General features: G+C 35.6%; 1 protein-coding gene across 1 annotated transcript in view; it reads right to left on the reverse strand.

Annotated features, from left to right (window-relative positions):
• Window positions 1-18,192, reverse strand: part of LOC140374613 (uncharacterized) — a 45,273-nt gene extending 27,081 nt beyond the window's left edge. Inside the window, exons 1-11 of the mRNA XM_072461542.1 lie at window positions 18,171-18,192; window positions 17,553-18,115; window positions 15,337-15,487; window positions 15,095-15,279; window positions 13,127-13,234; window positions 3,531-3,584; window positions 3,412-3,465; window positions 3,061-3,114; window positions 2,936-2,989; window positions 2,272-2,325; window positions 1-27 (exon numbers count right to left, since the gene is read on the reverse strand). The exon at window positions 1-27 is cut by the window's left edge and continues 27 nt beyond it. Of these exons, the coding sequence (XP_072317643.1) occupies window positions 1-27; window positions 2,272-2,325; window positions 2,936-2,989; window positions 3,061-3,114; window positions 3,412-3,465; window positions 3,531-3,584; window positions 13,127-13,234; window positions 15,095-15,279; window positions 15,337-15,487; window positions 17,553-18,115; window positions 18,171-18,192 (1,326 nt within the window). The remainder of the gene's footprint in view (window positions 28-2,271; window positions 2,326-2,935; window positions 2,990-3,060; window positions 3,115-3,411; window positions 3,466-3,530; window positions 3,585-13,126; window positions 13,235-15,094; window positions 15,280-15,336; window positions 15,488-17,552; window positions 18,116-18,170) is intronic.
• Between the last annotated feature and the right edge of the window lie 5,661 nt (window positions 18,193-23,853).

Below are 23,853 nucleotides of genomic sequence, written 5' to 3' on the forward strand. Positions count from 1 at the left end.
TGGAGCTCCGGCTTCTCCTGCGCCGCCCTGAAACCATCAAAATGTGTCTCAGAAAGTTCTCCTTTAACGTCTTCACTTTTATTAAGAACTGGTTTAGACAATGGGACTGTTGTGGTGAAGAAGGAGCTGAGTCCAAAGACAAAGCTCTGGATTTATCAGTCACTCTACGTTCTGACCTCACCTATGGTCATGAGCTTTAATGACCCAAAGGACAAGATCAAGATACAATCGGTCGAAATGAGTTTCCTTAGTCGGGTGGCTGGGCGCTCCCTTAGAGATAGAGGGAGGAGCTCAGTCACACGGGGGGAGCTCAGAGTAGAGCCGCTGCTCCTCCAGCATCTGTTCCGGAGGGGAGGCCCCGGGGAGGAGCCCAGGACATGCTGGAGGGACTATGTCTGGGAGTCCCTGCTTAGACTGCTGCCCCCGCGACCCGGATAAGTGGAAGAAGATGAATGGATGGTTTAGACCTGGTTTAGTCCTGGTTTAGACCTGGTTTAGTCCTGGTTTAGTCCTGGTTTAGTCCTGGTTTAGTCCTGGTTTGGACCTGGTTTAGTCCTGGTTTAGTCCTGGTTTAGTCCTGGTTTAGTCCTGGTTTAGTCCAGGTTTAGACCTGGTTTAGTCCTGGTTTAGTCCAGGTTTAGTCCAGGTTTAGTCCAGGTTTAGACCAGGTTTAGACCTGGTTTAGTCCTGGTTTAGTCAAGGTTTAGTCCTGGTTTAGACCTGGTTTAGTCCTGGTTTAGTCCTGGTTTAGTCCAGGTTTAGTCTGGTTTAGTCCAGGTTTAGTCCTGGTTTAGACCTGGTTTAGTCCTGGTTTAGTCCAGGTTTAGTCTGGTTTAGTCCTGGTTTAGTCCAGGTTTAGACCTGGTTTAGTCCTGGTTTAGTCCTGGTTTAGACCTGGTTTAGTCCTGGTTTACACCTGGTTTACACCTGGTTTAGTCCTGGTTTGGACCTGGTTTAGACCTGGTTTAGACCTGGTTTAGTCCTGGTTTAGTCCAGGTTTAGTCTGGTTTAGTCCAGGTTTAGACCTGGTTTAGTCCTGGTTTAGACCTGGTTTAGACCTGGTTTAGACCTGGTTTAGACCTGGTTTAGTCCTGGTTTAGTCTGGTTTAGACCTGGTTTAGTCCTGGTTTAGACCTGGTTTAGTCCTGGTTTAGACCTGGTTTAGACCTGGTTTAGTCCTGGTTTAGACCTGGTTTAGTCCTGGTTTAGTCCTGGTTTAGTCCTGGTTTAGACCTGGTTTAGTCTGGTTTAGACCTGGTTTAGACCTGGTTTAGTCCAGGTTTAGACCTGGTTTAGTCCTGGTTTAGTCCAGGTTTAGTCCTGGTTTAGTCCAGGTTTAGTCCTGGTTTAGTCCAGGTTTAGTCCTGGTTTAGTCCTGGTTTAGTCTGGTTCATGTCTCACAGATAAAATCACAGGCTGAGAATGTTTGACTCACACATTCGACTGTAATTACAGACCAGAGCCTGGAGTCATGTGGGGAGGGGGGCGTGTCTGATGTGGGTGAGGGGCGTGTCTGATGTGGGTGAGGGGCGTGTCTTATGTGGGCGTGTCTGATGTGGGTGAGGGGCGTGTCTGATGTGGGTGAGGGGCGTGTCTGATGTGGGTGAGGGGCGTGTCTGATGTGGGTGAGGGGTGTGTCTGATGTGGGCGTGTCTGATGTGGGTGAGGGGCGTGTCTGATGTGGGCGTGTCTGATGTGGGTGAGGGGCGTGTCTGATGTGGGTGAGGGGTGTGTCTGATGTGGGCGTGTCTGATGTGGGTGAGGGGCGTGTCTGATGTGGGCGTGTCTGATGTGGGTGAGGGGCGTGTCTGATGTGGGCGTGTCTGATGTGGGTGAGGGGCGTGTCTGATGTGGGCGTGTCTGATGTGGGTGAGGGGCGTGTCTGATGTGGGCGTGTCTGGGGGACTTCCATCCTCCTGAATCACACGCTTGAGTCTGTTTCTAAACACTTTTTCCCCCACAGTGTCTGGTACTCTGGTACTCGTGTACTCGTGTACTCTGATACTTGTGTACTCTGGTACTCGTGTACTCGTGTACTCTGATACTTGTGTACTCTGATACTTGTGTACTCTGGTACTGTGTACTCTGGTACTCTGGTACTCTGGACATTGTTCTCTCTGGACGTCCCTCACACATGTGAGATCTGAAGTGATGAAACCGTGTTGTTGAATTGAAAAGTAGCGCCTCTGATTCTCTGTTTTGGACTCTTTCTTTCTTTCTTTCTTTCTTTCTTTCTTTCTTTCTTTCTTTGGTTCTGGTTTTGATTCTCACCGTTTGTCCTGGAGATCCGACTCCGCCTCGAGACCCGCCCAGCCCCACGTTTCCCTGGAAACAGATCAAACACAGAATCACCTTTCAGCCTGTTTCACACCAGCAGCTTCTTCCTCTAAAGTAAATAAACAACTAAATAAATAACTTACTACTAATAATAATACTATTCTGAAAGTAATAACCATAAGTGTTCACGTGAGATGTCTTTGTGGATTCTGTCTTTACTGCTGCATTTAAACACAAGGAGCTGCGATTATCACAATAACTGTATAATTACAGTTATTACACAGTTATTACACAGTTATTACACAGTTATTACACAATTATTACACAGTTATTACAGTTATTACACAGTTATTACACAGTTATTACACAGTTATTACACAGTTATTACAGTTATTACAGTTATGTTACATCCTCATAAAAGATAACACTTCAGAAAAAGACATATTCAAATAGAACTGTGCAGTATTAGAAACAACTTTAATATTTTAAAATCCAAACTTCTTTGACACAATCGTTTCAGTTTAAGTCTAATAACGCTCGTTTTGCTCGTTACTGTCGTATATTTCCTTCTTCTGTTCGTTATCGATTACATCCGTACGATATCGGTGCTTTTAGTTCTTTACCTTTACTTGAGTTAAATTGACATTGTTTCCGTTACCTTGACTCCCGGCTCTCCCAGTTCACCTGGCTCTCCCTGCAGGCCTGGTTCTCCCTGGAACAAAAACACCAGGATGAAAGACTTTCATCATCTTCATCTCCATCTTCATCGTTTTAAACTCGCACCATTCCTCCAGTGAAACCTGAACCTCCATCCTCGCCCTCCACACCCGGGTCGCCCTGGAAACACAAGACAAACACATCGTTAACACACGTGTCAACATTCACTCATTTATTATTTTACATTCATCATTAACACAACACTCTGTATTACCACTCATTTATTAACGTTTGTCATTAACATATATATATATATATATATATATATATATATATATATATATATATATATATATATATGTGTATATATATGTAAATATATGTATATATGTAAATATATGAAGTCATTAACAAAATATTGTTTTTAAAACACAAACACAATAAAGTTTTACAATTATGTGTTTGTGTGTCACTCACCGCTGGACCTGGCTCTCCTCTGCGTCCCTGCACTCCTTTAGTCCCTTTATAGCCCTAAAACATGAAACATGAAACATTTTAGGATTTTATTTTCTATTTTATTTTCAGAAGAGTCTCACCTCTCGCCCCTGCAGACCGGGCTCTCCGGTTTTACCCTGGAACCCTCTGAAACCCTGAAAAAACACAACATATTTCAAAAAACTCATAATTATATTTCAATAAACTCATAATTATATTTCAATAAACTCATAATTATATTTCAATAAACTCATATTTATATTTCAATAAACTCATAATTATATTTCAATAAACTCATATTTATATTTAATAAATTCATGATTATATTTCAATAAATTCATAATTATATTTCAATAAACTCATAATTATATTTCAATAAACTCATAATTATATTTAATAAACTCATGATTATATTTAATAAACTCATTATATTTCAATAAACTCATAATTATATTTCAATAAAGTCATGATTATTTCAATAAACTCATGATTATATTTCAATAAACTCATGATTATATTTAATAAACTCATGATTATATTTCAATAAACTCATAATTATATTTAATAAACTCATAATTATATTTCAATAAAGTCATGATTATTTCAATAAAGTCATAATTATATTTCATAAACTCATGATTATATTTCAATAAACTCATAATTATATTTCAATAAAGTCATGATTATTTCAATAAACTCATGATTATATTTCAATAAAGTCATAATTATATTTCAATAAAGTCATAATTATATTTAATAAACTCATAATTATATTTAATAAACTCATAATTATATTTCAATAAACTCATAATTATATTTAATAAACTCATGATTATATTTCAATAAACTCATAATTATATTTCAATAAACTCATAATTATATTTAATAAACTCATGATTATATTTAATAAACTCATGATTATATTTCAATAAACTCATGATTATATTTCAATAAACTCATATTTATATTTAATAAACTCATGATTATATTTCAATAAACTCATGATTATATTTCAATAAACTCATATTTATATTTAATAAACTCATGATTATATTTAATAAACTCATAATTATATTTCAATAAACTCATATTTATATTTAATAAACTCATGATTATATTTCAATAAACTCATGATTATATTTCAATAAACTCATATTTATATTTAATAAACTCATGATTATATTTAATAAACTCATGATTATATTTAATAAACTCATTATATTTCAATAAACTCATAATTATATTTCAATAAACTCATAAATATATTTAATAAACTCATAATTATATTTCAATAAACTCATAATTATATTTAATAAACTCATAATTATGTTCCAATAAACTCATAATTATATTTAATAAACTCATATTTATATTTCAATAAACTCATAATTATATTTAATAAACTCATGATTATATTTAATAAACTCATAATTATATTTCAATAAAGTCATGATTATTTCAATAAACTCATGATTATATTTCAATAAACTCATAATTATATTTCAATAAAGTCATGATTATATTTAATAAACTCATGATTATATTTAATAAACTCATAATTATATTTCAATAAACTCATATTTATATTTAATAAACTCATGATTATATTTAATAAACTCATGATTATATTTAATAAACTCATGATTATATTTAATAAACTCATAATTATATTTAATAAACTCATGATTATATTTCAATAAAGTCATGATTATATTTAATAAACTCATGATTATATTTCAATAAACTCATAATTATATTTAATAAACTCATGATTATATTTAATAAACTCATGATTATATTTAATAAACTCATGATTATATTTCAATAAACTCATAATTATATTTCAATAAACTCATAATTATATTTCAATAAAGTCATGATTATTTCAATAAAGTCATGATTATATTTCAATAAACTCATAATTATATTTAATAAACTCATGATTATATTTAATAAACTCATAATTATATTTCAATAAACTCATAATTATATTTCAATAAACTCATAATTATATTTAATAAACTCATGATTATATTTCAATAAACTCATGATTATATTTAATAAACTCATATTTATATTTAATAAACTCATGATTATATTTAATAAACTCATAATTATATTTCAATAAACTCATATTTATATTTAATAAACTCATGATTATATTTCAATAAACTCATGATTATATTTCAATAAACTCATATTTATATTTAATAAACTCATGATTATATTTAATAAACTCATGATTATATTTAATAAACTCATTATATTTCAATAAACTCATAATTATATTTCAATAAACTCATAAATATATTTAATAAACTCATAATTATATTTCAATAAACTCATAATTATATTTAATAAACTCATAATTATGTTCCAATAAACTCATAATTATATTTAATAAACTCATATTTATATTTCAATAAACTCATAATTATATTTAATAAACTCATGATTATATTTAATAAACTCATAATTATATTTCAATAAAGTCATGATTATTTCAATAAACTCATGATTATATTTCAATAAACTCATAATTATATTTCAATAAAGTCATGATTATATTTAATAAACTCATGATTATATTTAATAAACTCATAATTATATTTCAATAAACTCATATTTATATTTAATAAACTCATGATTATATTTAATAAACTCATGATTATATTTAATAAACTCATGATTATATTTAATAAACTCATAATTATATTTAATAAACTCATGATTATATTTCAATAAAGTCATGATTATATTTAATAAACTCATGATTATATTTCAATAAACTCATAATTATATTTAATAAACTCATGATTATATTTCAATAAACTCATAATTATATTTAATAAACTCATGATTATATTTAATAAACTCATGATTATATTTAATAAACTCATGATTATATTTCAATAAACTCATAATTATATTTCAATAAACTCATAATTATATTTCAATAAAGTCATGATTATTTCAATAAAGTCATGATTATATTTCAATAAACTCATAATTATATTTAATAAACTCATGATTATATTTAATAAACTCATAATTATATTTCAATAAACTCATAATTATATTTCAATAAACTCATAATTATATTTAATAAACTCATGATTATATTTCAATAAACTCATGATTATATTTAATAAACTCATAATTATATTTCAATAAACTCATAATTATATTTCAATAAAGTCATGATTATATTTAATGAACTCATAATTATATTTCAATAAAGTCATGATTATTTCAATAAAGTCATAATTATATTTAATAAACTCATGATTATATTTCAATAAACTCATAATTATATTTCAATAAACTCATAATTATATTTAATAAACTCATGATTATATTTAATAAACTCATGATTATATTTCAATAAAGTCATATTTATATTTAATAAACTCATGATTATATTTAATAAACTCATAATTATATTTAATAAACTCAATTATATTTCAATAAAGTCATGATTATCTCAATAAAGTCATAATTATATTTCAATAAACTCATGATTATATTTAATAAACTCATGATTATATTTAATAAACTCATGATTATATTTCAATAAAGTCATATTTATATTTAATAAACTCATGATTATATTTAATAAACTCATAATTATATTTCAATAAACTCATATTTATATTTAATAAACTCATGATTATATTTAATAAACTCATGATTATATTTCAATAAAGTCATATTTATATTTAATAAACTCATGATTATATTTAATAAACTCATAATTATATTTCAATAAACTCATGATTATATTTAATAAACTCATGATTATATTTAATAAACTCATGATTATATTTCAATAAAGTCATATTTATATTTAATAAACTCATGATTATATTTAATAAACTCATATTTATATTTAATAAACTCATGATTATATTTCAATAAACTCATAATTATATTTCAATAAACTCATGATTATATTTAATAAACTCATGATTATATTTCAATAAACTCATATTTATATTTAATAAACTCATGATTATATTTAATAAACTCATGATTATATTTAATAAACTCATGATTATATTTCAATAAACTCATAATTATTTTTCAATAAACTCATAATTATATTTCAATAAACTCATGATTATATTTAATAAACTCATAATTATATTTCAATAAAGTCATGATTATTTCAATAAAGTCATAATTATATTTAATAAACTCATAATTATATTTCAATAAAGTCATGATTATATTTAATAAACTCATGATTATATTTCAATAAACTCATAATTATATTTCAATAAACTCATGATTATATTTAATAAACTCATAATTATATTTCAATAAAGTCATGATTATTTCAATAAACTCATAATTATATTTCAATAAACTCATGATTATTTCAATAAAGTCATGATTATATTTAATAAACTCATGATTATATTTCAATAAACTCATGATTATATTTAATAAACTCATGATTATATTTAATAAACTCATGATTATATTTAATAAACTCATAATTATATTTAATAAACTCATGATTATATTTAATAAACTCATAATTATATTTCAATAAAGTCATGATTATATTTAATAAACTCATGATTATATTTCAATAAACTCATAATTATATTTAATAAACTCATGATTATATTTAATAAACTCATAATTATATTTAATAAAGTCATGATTATATTTCAATAAAGTCATGATTATATTTAATAAACTCATGATTATATTTCAATAAACTCATGATTATATTTAATAAACTCATAATTATATTTAATAAAGTCATGATTATATTTCAATAAAGTCATGATTATATTTAATAAACTCATGATTATATTTCAATAAACTCATAATTATATTTAATAAACTCATGATTATATTTAATAAACTCATAATTATATTTAATAAACTCATGATTATATTTCAATAAAGTCATGATTATATTTAATAAACTCATGATTATATTTCAATAAACTCATAATTATATTTCAATAAAGTCATGATTATTTCAATAAACTCATGATTATATTTCAATAAACTCATAATTATATTTAATAAACTCATGATTATATTTAATAAACTCATGATTATATTTCAATAAACCCATAATTATATTTCAATAAACTCATGATTATATTTCAATAAACTCATATTTATATTTAATAAACTCATATTTATATTTAATAAACTCATGATTATATTTAATAAACTCATGATTATATTTAATAAACTCATTATATTTCAATAAACACATAATTATATTTCAATAAACTCATAATTATATTTAATAAACTCATAATTATATTTCAATAAACTCATAATTATATTTAATAAACTCATATTTATATTTAATAAACTCATGATTATATTTCAATAAACTCAATTATATTTCAATAAACTCATAATTATATTTAATAAACTCATAATTATATTTAATAAACTCATAATTATATTTCAATAAAGTCATGATTATTTCAATAAACTCATGATTATATTTCAATAAACTCATGATTATATTTAATAAACTCATGATTATATTTCAATAAACTCATAATTATATTTCAATAAACTCATAATTATATTTCAATAAACTCATAATTATATTTAATAAACTCATAATTATATTTCAATAAAGTCATGATTATTTCAATAAACTCATGATTATATTTCAATAAACTCATATTTATATTTAATAAACTCATGATTATATTTAATAAACTCATGATTATATTTAATAAACTCATAATTATATTTCAATAAAGTCATGATTATTTCAATAAAGTCATAATTATATTTAATAAACTCATGATTATATTTCAATAAACTCATGATTATATTTAATAAACTCATGATTATATTTAATAAACTCATAATTATATTTCAATAAAGTCATGATTATATTTAATAAACTCATGATTATATTTCAATAAACTCATAATTATATTTAATAAACTCATGATTATATTTAATAAACTCATAATTATATTTAATAAAGTCATGATTATATTTCAATAAAGTCATGATTATATTTAATAAACTCATGATTATATTTCAATAAACTCATGATTATATTTAATAAACTCATAATTATATTTAATAAAGTCATGATTATATTTCAATAAAGTCATGATTATATTTAATAAACTCATGATTATATTTCAATAAACTCATAATTATATTTAATAAACTCATGATTATATTTAATAAACTCATGATTATATTTCAATAAAGTCATGATTATATTTAATAAACTCATGATTATATTTCAATAAACTCATAATTATATTTCAATAAAGTCATGATTATTTCAATAAACTCATGATTATATTTCAATAAACTCATAATTATATTTAATAAACTCATGATTATATTTAATAAACTCATGATTATATTTCAATAAACCCATAATTATATTTCAATAAACTCATGATTATATTTCAATAAACTCATATTTATATTTAATAAACTCATATTTATATTTAATAAACTCATGATTATATTTAATAAACTCATGATTATATTTAATAAACTCATTATATTTCAATAAACACATAATTATATTTCAATAAACTCATAATTATATTTAATAAACTCATAATTATATTTCAATAAACTCATAATTATATTTAATAAACTCATATTTATATTTAATAAACTCATGATTATATTTCAATAAACTCAATTATATTTCAATAAACTCATAATTATATTTAATAAACTCATAATTATATTTAATAAACTCATAATTATATTTCAATAAAGTCATGATTATTTCAATAAACTCATGATTATATTTCAATAAACTCATATTTATATAATAAACTCATGATTATATTTAATAAACTCATGATTATATTTCAATAAACTCATAATTATATTTCAATAAACTCATATTTATATTTAATAAACACATGATTATATTTAATAAACTCATGATTATATTTAATAAACTCATAATTATATTTCAATAAAGTCATGATTATTTCAATAAAGTCATAATTATATTTAATAAACTCATGATTATATTTCAATAAACTCATGATTATATTTAATAAACTCATATTTATATTTAATAAACTCATGATTATATTTAATAAACTCATAATTATATTTCAATAAACTCATGATTATATTTCAATAAACTCATGATTATATTTAATAAACTCATGATTATATTTCAATAAACTCATGATTATATTTAATAAACTCATGATTATATTTAATAAACTCATGATTATTTTTCAATAAACTCATAATTATATTTAATAAACTCATAATTATATTTCAATAAACTCATGATTATATTTAATAAACTCATGATTATATTTCAATAAACTCATGATTATATTTAATAAACTCATAATTATATTTCAATAAAGTCATGATTATATTTAATAAACTCATGATTATATTTAATAAACTCATGATTATATTTCAATAAACTCCTAATTATATTTAATAAACTCATGATTATATTTCAATAAACTCATGATTATATTTAATAAACTCATAATTATATTTCAATAAAGTCATGATTATTTCAATAAACTCATGATTATATTTCAATAAACTCATAATTATATTTCAATAAACTCATGATTATATTTAATAAACTCATGATTATATTTAATAAACTCATAATTATATTTCAATAAAGTCATATTTATATTTAATAAACTCATGATTATATTTCAATAAAGTCATAATTATATTTCAATAAACTCATGATTATATTTAATAAACTCATAATTATATTTCAATAAACTCATGATTATATTTAATAAACTCATGATTATATTTCAATAAACTCATGATTATATTTCAAAAAACTCATAATTATATTTAATAAACTCATGATTATATTTAATAAACTCATAATTATATTTCAATAAAGTCATGATTATTTCAATAAAGTCATAATTATATTTAATAAACTCATGATTATATTTAATAAACTCATGATTATATTTCAATAAAGTCATATTTATATTTAATAAACTCATGATTATATTTCAATAAACTCATAATTATATTTCAATAAACTCATGATTATATTTAATAAACTCATGATTATATTTCAATAAACTCATATTTATATTTAATAAACTCATGATTATATTTAATAAACTCATGATTATATTTAATAAACTCATGATTATAGTGGACTTTATATTGAAACATAAATAAAAGTCAGACATGAGCCGAGCCGCAGCGTCACGGCGCCCTCTGCAGGTTACAGCGGGAGGGCATCTGGAGTAAATATCAGACACTGGTTTTGAACTCTGAATCGAGGCTTCAGGAGAAACAGAAACTTCAATTTAGAGATATGGGAGGAGCATGTCTCTGTGGGAGGAGCATGTCTCTGTGGGAGGAGCATGTCTCTGTGGGAGGAGCATGTCTCTGTGGGAGGAGCATGTCTCTGTGGGAGGAGCATGTCTCTGTGGGAGGAGCGTGTCTCTGTGGGAGGAACGTGTCTCTGTGGGAGGAGCGTGTCTCTGTGGGAGGAGCATGTCTCTGTGGGAGGAGCATGTCTCTATGGGAGGAGCATGTCTCTGTGGGAGGAGCGTGTCTCTGTGGGAGGAGCATGTCTCTGTGGGAGGAGCATGTCACTGTGGGAGGAGCATGTCTCTGTGGGAGGAGCATGTCTCTGTGGGAGGAGCATGTCTCTGTGGGAGGAGCATGTCTCTGTGGGAGGAGCGTGTCTCAGTGGGAGGAGCATGTCACTGTGGGAGGAGCATGTCTCTATGGGAGGAGCGTGTCTCTATGGGAGGAGCGTGTCTCTGTGGGAGGAGCATGTCTCTGTGGGAGGAGCATGTCTCTGTGGGAGGAGCGTGTCTCTGTGGGAGGAGCGTGTCTCTGTGGGAGGAGCATGTCTCTGTGGGAGGAGCGTGTCACTGTGGGAGGAGCGTGTCTCTGTGGGAGGAGCGTGTCTCTGTGGGAGGAGCGTGTCTCTGTGGGAGGAGCATGTCTCTGTGGGAGGAGCATGTCTCTGTGGGAGGAGCGTGTCTCTGTGGGAGGAGCATGTCTCTGTGGGAGGAGCATGTCTCTATGGGAGGAGCGTGTCTCTGTGGGAGGAGCGTGTCTCTGTGGGAGGAGCATGTCTCTGTGGGAGGAGCATGTCTCTGTGGGAGGAGCATGTCTCTGTGGGAGGAGCTAAAGTCAGTGGAACTAAAGTAACATAAATACATGAATATAAATACCCTCGTACTCTAAACAGTATTTGAAAAGTATTATTTTCCTTATTTTAAAATCGAAGCAGAAGTTTGATTTTACACATTATATTTTTACACATTATATTTTTACACATTATATGTTTACATATTATATTTTTACACATTATATTTTTACACATATTTTTACACATTATATTTTTACACATTATATTTTTACACATTATAAACATTATAAAACGCAGGACAAACTGAATATTGAAGTATTGTTATTTTCCATAGATTTTAAAAACATTTTTTAACAATGATTTTATTTTATTTGACATAATGTTCACATTTAATGAATATTCAGTGTAAAATAAAAGCTTGTTAATAAAAAGACAGAATAAGCGTTTCCACGTGAACGCTCGTGATGTAAATCACTTTACTGCTTTATTTAGTCAAACATTTGATCGTTTTTTATGTCACTTTTATCAGAACTTTTCTTTGTGTCGTTTGTCTCAATGTTTTTATTAAAAAGTGAAATAAAATCTGACTTTAGGTCCAGCGAAGCCTGCGAAGCCCGGCTCCCCCGCTTCACAGGCACAGTCTGTGGGCTCCTCCTCCAGGGCCCCAGACTCCTCCTCCGACGAGTCCAGCGCCACCTGCAGGACAGAGGTCAGGACAGAGGTCAGGACAGAGGTCAGGACAGAGGTCAGGACAGAGGTCAGGACATGGGTCAGGACAGAGGTCACAGCAGAGGTCAGGACAGAGGTAACAACAGGGGTCAGGACACAGGTCACAGCAGGGGTCAGGACATGGGTCAGGACAGAGGTCACAGCAGAGGTCAGGACATGGGTCAGGACAGAGGTCACAGCAGAGGTCAGGACATGGGTCACGGCAGAGGTCAGGACAGAGGTAACAACAGGGGTCAGGACACAGGTCACAGCAGGGGTCAGGACAGGGGTCAGGACAGGGGTCAGGACAGAGGTCAGGACAGAGGTCACAGCAGAGGTCAGGACAGAGGTCACAGCAGAGGTCAGGACAGGGGTCAGGACAGGGGTCACAACAGGGTTCAGGACAGGGGTCACAGCAGGGGTCAGGACAGGGGTCACAGCAGGGGTCAAGACAGAGGTCACAGCAGGGGTCAAGACAGAGGTCACAGCAGGGGTCAGGACAGGGGTCACAGCAGGGGTCACAGCAGGGGTCAAGACAGAGGTCACAGCAGGGCTCAGGACAGGGGTCACAGCAGGGGTCAAGACAGAGGTCACAGCAGGGGTCAGGACAGAGGTCACAGCAGGGGTCAGGACAGGGGTCACAACAGGGTTCAGGACAGGGGTCACAGCAGGGGTCAGGACAGGGGTCACAGTAGGGGTCAGGACAGGGGTCACAGCAGGGCTCAGGACAGGGGTCACAGTAGGGCTCAGGACAGGGGTCACAGCAGGGTTCAGGACAGGGGTCACAGTAGGGGTCAGGACAGGGGTCACAGCAGGGTTCAGGACAGGGGTCACAGCAGGGGTCAGGACAGGGGGTCACAGCAGGGGTCAGGACAGGGGTCACAGTAGGGGTCAGGACAGGGGTCACAGCAGGGGTCAGGACAGGGGTCACAGCAGGGTTCAGGACAGGGGTCACAGCAGGGTTCAGGACAGGGGTCACAGCAGGGGTCAGGACAGGGGGTCACAGCAGGGGTCAGGACAGGGGTCACAGCAGGGGTCAGGACAGGGGGTCACAGCAGGGGTCAGGACAGGGGGTCACAGCAGGGGTCAGGACAGGGGTCACAGCAGGGGTCAGGACAGGGGGTCACAGCAGGGGTCAGGACAGGGGGTCACAGCAGGGGTCAGGACAGGGGTCACAGCAGGGGTCAGGACAGGGGTCACAGCAGGGTTCAGGACAGGGGTCACAGCAGGGGTCAGGACAGGGGTCACAGCAGGGGTCAGGACAGGGGTCACAGCTTTAATTGGTAAATCACAAACGCCAATTTCTTATGTAACTGAACCTCGTTATGTCAGCGCTTTATTTAAAAATACATAAAACACTTCATAAAATAAAAACAAAATCCAGAATAAAATTGTAGAAATGAATTATCACAAAATGATAAATTATTACAAAATGCAGATGTTGAAAGTTCAACAGTGTAAAAAGGCTTGTTTTATTAAAGCTCCAGTACGAAACTTTCAGCATGTGTTTTCTGTCCTTACACTGAGTGAGACGCCACTCCACAGACCTGACTCGTACTTCCTGCTCCTGCATGTGTTTGTCTGTCCTTACACTGAGCCAGACGCCGCTCCACAGACCTGACTCGTACTTCCTGCTCCTGCATGTGTTTTCTGTCCTTACACTGAGCCAGACGCCGCTCCACAGACCTGACTCGTACTTCCTGCTTGTTGCCATGGAAATGTTGTTGACATATTATTCCACACTATGGTATTAAACCCGTCTATCTCCATGGAGAATATGACTCGCTGTTTCCACGGCAACAGGCAGGTGACTCCAGAACGTTACACAGTGTGACTTTAACTGAACACCTGCATGGTCTCCTGCTCCTCTTTGGCGTAATGAGCCTCCGACGTCGTGGCGAAGGGAAACGCCTCCTCTGTCACCATGGTAACCTGAGTGGGGGCGGGGCCGTATCGCTCAGACCCCGCCCCTCGTGGAGGAGGAGGAGCCACCAGACCGTTCACTGCTGAACCTTCAAAACGCTGCTCTTCTCCTGAAAACACAGTCAAAAGTCAGAGTCGCTCTGACACTTCGAGAGTTTCAGTCGTACCTGAGTTTCCAGAGAAGTCGTCCTGACAGAACGAGGACGAGACGCAGACCAGGACCAGGACCAGAACCGGGACCGGAACCGGAACCGGAACCGGGACCCGCGGGACCGGGACCAGGACCAGGTCCAGAACCAGGTCCAGAACCAGCCTCATCTGCAACAAAAGACACTGAAGATGAACATCTGACAGAACGAGGACGAGACCAGAACCAGAACCAGAACCAGAACCGGGACCGGAACCGGAACCGGAACCGGGACCCGCGGGACCGGGACCGGGACCGGGACCAGAACCAGGACCAGGACCAGGACCAGAACCAGGACCAGAACCAGAACCAGGACCAGGACCAGAACCGGAACCAGAACCAGGACCGGGACCGGAACCGGAACCGGGACCCGCGGGACCGGGACCAGGACCAGAACCAGAACCAGGACCAGGACCAGAACCAGAACCAGAACCAGGACCAGAACCAGAACCAGGACCAGAACCAGAACCAGGACCAGGACCAGGACCAGAACCAGAACCAGAACCAGAACCAGAACCAGGACCAGAACCAGAACCAGGACCAGGACCAGAACCAGGACCGGAACCGGAACCGGGACCAGGACCAGGACCAGAACCAGAACCAGAACCAGAACCAGGACCAGGACCAGGACCAGAACCAGGTCCAGAACCAGCCTCATCTGCAACAAAAGACACTGAAGATGAACATCTGACAGAACGAGGACGAGACCAGGACCAGGACCAGGACCAGGACCGGGACCAGAACCGGGACCGGAACCGGAACCGGAACCGGGACCCGCGGGACCGGGACCGGGACCGGGACCAGGACCAGAACCAGAACCAGGACCAGGACCAGGACCAGGACCAGAACCAGGACCAGGACCAGAACCAGAACCAGAACCGGGACCGGAACCGGAACCGGAACCGGGACCCGCGGGACCGGGACCGGGACCGGGACCAGAACCAGAACCAGGACCAGGACCAGGACCAGGACCAGAACCAGGACCAGGACCAGGACCAGGACCAGGACCAGAACCAGAACCAGAACCAGGACCAGGACCAGAACCGGAACCGGAACCGGAACCGGGACCAGGACCAGGACCAGGACCAGGACCAGAACCAGAACCAGAACCAGAACCAGGACCAGGACCAGGACCAGAACCAGAACCAGGACCAGGACCAGGACCAGAACCAGAACCAGAACCAGGACCAGGACCAGGACCAGGACCGGGACCAGGACCAGAACCAGGTCCAGAACCAGGTCCAGAACCAGCCTCATCTGCAACAAAAGACACTGAAGATGAACATCTGACAGAACGAGGACGAGACCAGGACCAGGACCAGAACCAGAACCAGAACCAGAACCAGAACCAGGACCAGGACCAGGACCAGAACCAGAACCAGGACCAGGACCAGGACCAGGACCTCTCCCCAGACACCTCAGGGGGATCCAAGGCCAGCCAAGAGACATAGTCCCTCCAGCGTGTCCTGGTTCTTCTCCAGGGCCTCTTCCCAGTGGGACATGCCCCAAACTCCTCCCCAGTGAGGAGCCCAGGAGGCTCCGGAACAGATGCCCGAGCAGCGGCTCTACTCTGAGCTCCCCCCGTGTAACTGAGCTCCTCCCTCTATCTCTAAGGGAGCGCCCAGCCACCCCACGGAGGAAACTCATTTCGACCGCTTGTATCCGCGATCTTGTCCTTTGGGTCATTAAAGCTCATGACCATAGGTGAGGTCAGAACGTAGAGTGACCGATAAATCCAGAGCTTTGTCTTTGGACTCAGTCCAACTGTCAATCACACGCTCCATCAAGACCTTGAGAGACTTGAACTCCTCCACTTGAGGCAAGGACCCCACCCACCTGGAGAGAACAAGGACCCCTCCCCCACCTGGAGAGAGCAAGGACTCCTCCCCCACATGGAGAGAACAAGGACCCCCCGCCCACCTGGAGAGGACAAGGACCCCCCACCCACCTGGAGAGAACAAGGACCCCCCACCCACCTGGAGAGAACAAGGACCCCTCCCCCACATGGAGAGAACAAGGACCCCCCACCCACCTGGAGAGAACAAGGACCCTCCACCCACCTGGAGAGGACAAGGACCCCCCACTCACCTGGAGAGAACAAGGACCCCCCACCCACCTGGAGAGAACAAGGACCCCCCACCCACCTGGAGAGAACAAGGACCCTTTTTCATTCTGTCCTGAGTTAAAGTCAAATACAGAATGAGTCTTGGGTAAAGTCTTGGGTAAAGTCTTGGGTAAAGTCTTGGGTAAAGTCTTGGGTAAAGTCTTGGGTAAAGTCTTGGGTAAAGTCTTGGGTAAAGTCTTGGGTAAAGTCTTGGGTAAAGTCTTGGGTAAAGTCGTGGGTAAAGTCGTGGGTAAAGTCTTGGGTAAAGTCTTGGGTAAAGTCTTGGGTAAAGTCTTGGGTAAAGTCTTGGGTAAAGTCTTGGGTAAAGTCTTGGGTAAAGTCTTGGGTAAAGTCTTGGGTAAAGTCTTGGGTAAAGTCTTGGGTAAAGTCTTGGGTAAAGTCTTGGGTAAAGTCTTGGGTAAAGTCTTGGGTAAAGTCGTGGGTAAAGTCGTGGGTAAAGTCGTGGGTAAAGTCTTGGGTAAAGTCTTGGGTAAAGTCGTGGGTAAAGTCGTGGGTAAAGTCGTGGGTAAAGTCTTGGGTAAAGTCTTGGGTAAAGTCTTGGGTAAAGTCTTGGGTAAAGTCTTGGGTAAAGTCTTGGGTAAAGTGGAGCTCGTCTTGTTTGAATAAAGCTCGGTGGAGTTTGAGTGTGAAAAAGCTGCTCCGGCCAAAAGGAGCCCCAGGACCCAGCGGTGAACGGGTCATTATCATACAAGTGTCCAAAGTGTGAACCATGGCCCAAACAGACTAAAGAAGGACCAAAACCAATAAGACGAGCCTCAACTATAACAATAATAAGAGCAATATAATAAGTATAATTAAAATAATAATAATACAAATAATACAAATATAATAATAAAAAAAGATTACAAATAATATTATATATAACGTTCCACTCCCAGGTTTGTAAATCGAGCCAGAGCAAATAAACCAACACATTTAATAAAACGTCACTAAACGATTCTGTTGCTCCTGAATCTAATGTCGAGCTCTAAAGTCAGAGTCGAGCCGTATCAAATCCTCTGTTTTTACAAATATCCCGATGATGATGAGGTTTGGGCTCAGATACTTTGACCGTGCAACAGAAACGTGCCGTTAGCTGAAGATTAAGGTTCAACTCTTTCAACACAGTTTTCGACCTCAGACTCACCTTTAGGCTCGCGATTAAATCCAGAAACAGAAAAGAGAAAAGGGACGAAGAAGACGAGACGATCCTGGTCCAAGTTTGAGTCTCATTCACCACATTTTTCAAGATTTAATCCAGTTTTTGCATTTTTAGTCCAAGAACGAGCCAAAAAAGTCAGAAAATCAAAAGTAGGACTAAAGCAGGACTAGAGTAGAACTAAACCAGGTCTAAACCAGGTCTAAAGCAGGTCTAAACCAGGTCTAAACCAGGTCTAAAGCAGGTCTAAACCAGGTCTAAAGCAGAACTAAACCAGGTCTAAACCAGGTCTAAAGCAGAACTAAACCAGGACTAAACCAGGTCTAAAGCAGGTCTAAAGCAGGTCTAAAGCAGGACTAAAGCAGGTCTTAAGCAGGTCTTAAGCCGGACTGTGGAGGGTTCAGACTCTGGAGGGCGGGCGCTGCTTTTCTGTCCCATTTTTGTACATTTTCTCATCTTTGTGTCAAATACCTGATTCCAGCTTTAGTCCTGCTTTAGACCTGCTTTAGTCCTGCTTTAGTCCTGCTTTAGTCCTGCTTTAGACCTGCTTTAGACCTGCTTTAGTCCTGCTTTAGACCTGCTTTAGACCTGCTTTAGTCCTGCTTTAGTCCTGCTTTAGTCCTGCTTTAGTCCTGCTTTAGTCCTGCTTTAGTCCAGCTTTAGTCCAGCTTTAGTCCAGCTTTAGTCCTGCTTTAGTCCTGCTTTAGTCCTGCTTTAGTCCAGCTTTAGTCCAGCTTTAGTCCAGCTTTAGTCCTGCTTTAGTCCTGCTTTAGTCCTGCTTTAGTCCTGCTTTAGTCCTGCTTTAGTCCAGCTTTAGTCCTGCTTTAGTCCTGCTTTAGACCTGCTTTAGTCCTGCTTTAGTCCTGCTTTAGACCCGCTTTAGTCCCGCTTTAGTCCCGCTTTAGTCCCGCTTTAGTCCCGCTTTAGTCCCGCTTTAGTCCCGCTTTAGTCCCGCTTTAGTCCCGCTTTAGTCCAGCTTTAGTCCTGCTTTAGTCCTGCTTTAGACCTGCTTTAGACCTGCTTTAGTCCAGCTTTAGTCCTGCTTTAGTCCTGCTTTAGTCCAGCTTTAGTCCTGCTTTAGTCCAGCTTTAGTCCAGCTTTAGTCCTGCTTTAGTCCTGCTTTAGTCCTGCTTTAGTCCTGCTTTAGACCTGCTTTAGACCTGCTTTAGTCCTGCTTTAGTCCTGCTTTAGTCCTGCTTTAGTCCTGCTTTAGTCCTGCTTTAGTCCTGCTTTAGACCTGCTTTAGACCTGCTTTAGTCCTGCTTTAGTCCTGCTTTAGTCCTGCTTTAGTCCAGCTTTAGTCCAGCTTTAGTCCAGCTTTAGTCCTGCTTTAGTCCTGCTTTAGTCCTGCTTTAGTCCTGCTTTAGTCCAGCTTTAGTCCAGCTTTAGTCCAGCTTTAGTCCAGCTTTAGTCCAGTTCTGAACGAGGATCTGGACCAGTCTGAGACAAAAGGCCATTGTTCCAACTCACGGCTCGCGGCCAAGAAATAGAACTTTTCAGAGAAGTTTTCTGACATGAAACTAATTATTATTATTAGGCCCGAGCGCCACAAGCTGCGAGAGGCCGATTAGTCTCGTAAGGCCGTGCGAAGCACGGCTGCGAAAGTGCGCACGTAGTGCGCACGAAATTGCTCGCCCACTTCAAAACACTCACTAACGCACTCCTTCACTCATGCACGCCCCGTGCATACTAATTAGTTGTAGGAAAATGGAACATTACCGTTGTAAACGGGCGAAGCCCGTGCAAAAGTGCGCACTAAACGAGCACTTTACATTGTCATCCCCATATAAAGCACTCATTTGCGCTAAGTAGCTCACAAATACGTTCCCCATCTCTTGCATGTTCCGTGCATATAAGCAGGTAGTGCAAAAATTGAACATTATTACTGTATAGAGGGCCAAAAACACAAAGTGGGCGGAGCCCACTCAAAATTAACGAGAGTACCCGTCAGTGACCAGGGACCCACACCATGAGGTAGGAAAGCGCGAGCGCTTTCCGAAAATGTATAGTTTATGGTATTTGAAAAATGGGAAACATTGTTTTCGCATCGGAATATTGTTCTTTCTTTCTTCTCGGGACAAACCCCCCTATTTTTCACCCAGTGAACATTGACGAAAAGTCACAAAAATGTTCACACCTCTAAAAATCGTTCCTCTACATTCTGGCTATTTCCCTTTTCTAAAATAAAAAAATTGGCTCGTCAGCGCCACCAAATGTACCAAAAATGCATTGAGAGATGGGAAATGACCCAAAAAAAATCTGATTGTAGAATCATGAAATTTGGCGCAGAGGTAGATGGTGACAAGAGAAGTAAAAAATATTACGGCAACGCCGTCCCCCGAACCAAATGTCGGCCATATTGGTTCAAAAATGCCTAAGCATGACTCGGGAGTTTTTCCAAATGTTGTACTTTTACGAACTCCTCTCAGGGCGTTGGCTCTAAAAAGCTGAAATTTGGTGAAAATGCTACTGAGGAGTGGGACATCAAAAGTTATTTAAATGACATTGACCCTGTCACGGTCTCTGTGCGGCGAAGCTGCAAACTTTAGCAATAATTTCAGAAATCTCCCAAATTTAACATTTCTGCCGTTTGCGCAGATAAAGTCCGAATTGTGTCAAATTAGAATCAGTTGTTAAACTCTTTGCCCTAAACCTACACGAAGTGAAATGAATTAATTTGGCGCCACAGCGCCCCCTACAGATTTTATATGGAGGTTAAATGTCTAGTTTTGCGAAATTATATGAGATTTGACACAAAACTCAATTTTGGCCCCATCAAAAAAGTCAATGAGACCCATGTCATAATTGTTACGTCGTTGCCGTAGCGATGACAGAAACCTCCCATATTATTCCAATGGGGAAATCGCCAGAACATGTTTACACTTTAGACTTTCACAAACTCCTCCCAGGGCGTTAGTCGTATTAACCTGAAATTTGGTGAGACTCATCCTCAGGACCATCAAAAGTTATCCACATTTTTATTCTAAGAGTCACGGTGTCTGTGCGGCAGAGCCGCACATTTTGCGAAGAATTCAAAATAAAATAGCTTTTTGATGTAAAACAAAGGGGAGAAGATGTAACAGCGTCACAGATTCAGCAGTAGATGTAATAAAAGGACAATTGGGGCGCGTTAGCCCCGCCCCCTCCTCTTGCGGCGTGGCGGCAGTGTGGCGAGGGCCGATCATTGCCGCTTGCGGCTATATTTATTATTATTATTATTTACTCTGAAGTAACTCTTCCTGGAGTAAAAGTGAAGTTTCTCTTCTCACTGTTTCCCATAACTTATGTTTTTAATGTTGTTCATTTGTATGTTATTTGCATGTTATTTGCATGTTATTTGCATGTAATTTGCATGTTATTTGCATGTTATTGGCATGTTATTGGCATGTTATTTGTATGTTATTTGCATGTTATTGGCATGTTATTTGTATGTTATTTGCATGTTATTTGCATGTTATTTGCATGTAATTTGCATGTTATTTGCATGTTATTGGCATGTTATTTGCATGTTATTGGCATGTTATTTGTATGTAATTTGCATGTTATTTGCATGTTATTTGTATGTTATTTGTATGTTATTGGCATGTTATTGGCATGTTATTTGCATGTTATTGGCATGTTATTGGCATGTTATTGGCATGTTATTTGTATGTTATTTGCATGTTATTGGCATGTTATTGGCATGTTATTTGCATGTTATTTGTATGTTATGGGCATGTTATTTGCATGTTATTGGCATGTTATTTGCATGTTATTGGCGTGTTATTTGTATGTTATTTACATGGTATTTGCATGTTATTTGCATGTTATTGGCATGTTATTTGAATGTTATTGGCATGTTATTTGCATGTTATTTGTATGTTATGGGCATGTTATTTGCATGTTATTGGCATGTTATTGGCATGTTATTTGTATGTTATTTGCATGTTATTGGCGTGTTATTTGAATGTTATTGGCATGTTATTTGCATGTTATTTGCATGTTATTGGCATGTTATTGGCATGTTATTGGCATGTTATTGGCATGTTATTTGCATGTTATTTGCATGTTATTTGCATGTTATTGGCATGTTATTTGCATGTTATTTGCATGTTATTGGCATGTTATTTGCATGTTATTTGTATGTTATTTGCATGTTATTGGCATGTTATTTGTATGTTATTTGCATGTTATTGGCATGTTATTTGCATGTTATTTGCATGTTATTGGCATGTTATTTGTATGTTATTTGCATGTTATTTGTATGTTATTTGCATGTAATTTGTATGTTATTTGCATGTTATTTGCATGTTATTGGCATGTTATTTGCATGTTATTTGCATGTTATTGGCATGTTATTTGTATGTTATTGGCATGTTATTTGTATGTTATTTGCATGTTATTTGCATGTTATTGGCATGTTATTTGTATGTTATTTGCATGTTATTTGCATGTTATTGGCATGTTATTTGTATGTTATTTGCATGTTATTTGCATGTTATTTGCATGTAATTTGCATGTTATTTGCATGTTATTGGCATGTTATTTGTATGTAATTTGCATGTTATTTGCATGTTATTTGTATGTTATTTGCATGTTATTGGCATGTTATTGGCATGTTATTGGCATGTTATTTGCATGTTATTGGCATGTTATTTGCATGTTATTTGTATGTTATTGGCATGTTATTTGTATGTTATTTGCATGTTATTGGCATGTTATTTGAATGTTATGGGCATGTTATTTGCATGTTATTTGTATGTTATGGGCATGTTATTTGCATGTTATTGGCATGTTATTTGCATGTTATTGGCGTGTTATTTGTATGTTATTTGCATGGTATTTGCATGTTATTTGCATGTTATTGGCATGTTATTTGAATGTTATTGGCATGTTATTTGCATGTTATTTGTATGTTATGGGCATGTTATTTGCATGTTATTGGCATGTTATTGGCATGTTATTGGCATGTTATTTGTATGTTATTTGCATGTTATTGGCGTGTTATTTGAATGTTATTGGCATGTTATTTGTATGTTATGTGCATGTTATTTGCATGTTATTGGCATGTTATTGGCATGTTATTTGCAGGTTATTGGCGTGTTATTTGTATGTTATTTGCATGTTATTGGCGTGTTATTTGTATGTTATTGGCGTGTTATTTGCATGTTATTTGCATGTTATTTGCATGTTATTGGCATGTTATTGGCATGTTATTGGCATGTTATTGGCATGTTATTTGTATGTTATTTGTA

The sequence above is a fragment of the Eucyclogobius newberryi genome, unplaced genomic scaffold, assembly GCF_026437365.1.
Source record: "Eucyclogobius newberryi isolate DKJ021-1_F unplaced genomic scaffold, fEucNew1.0.hap1 SCAF_3, whole genome shotgun sequence".
NCBI classification, from domain to species: Eukaryota; Metazoa; Chordata; class Actinopteri; order Gobiiformes; family Gobiidae; genus Eucyclogobius; species Eucyclogobius newberryi.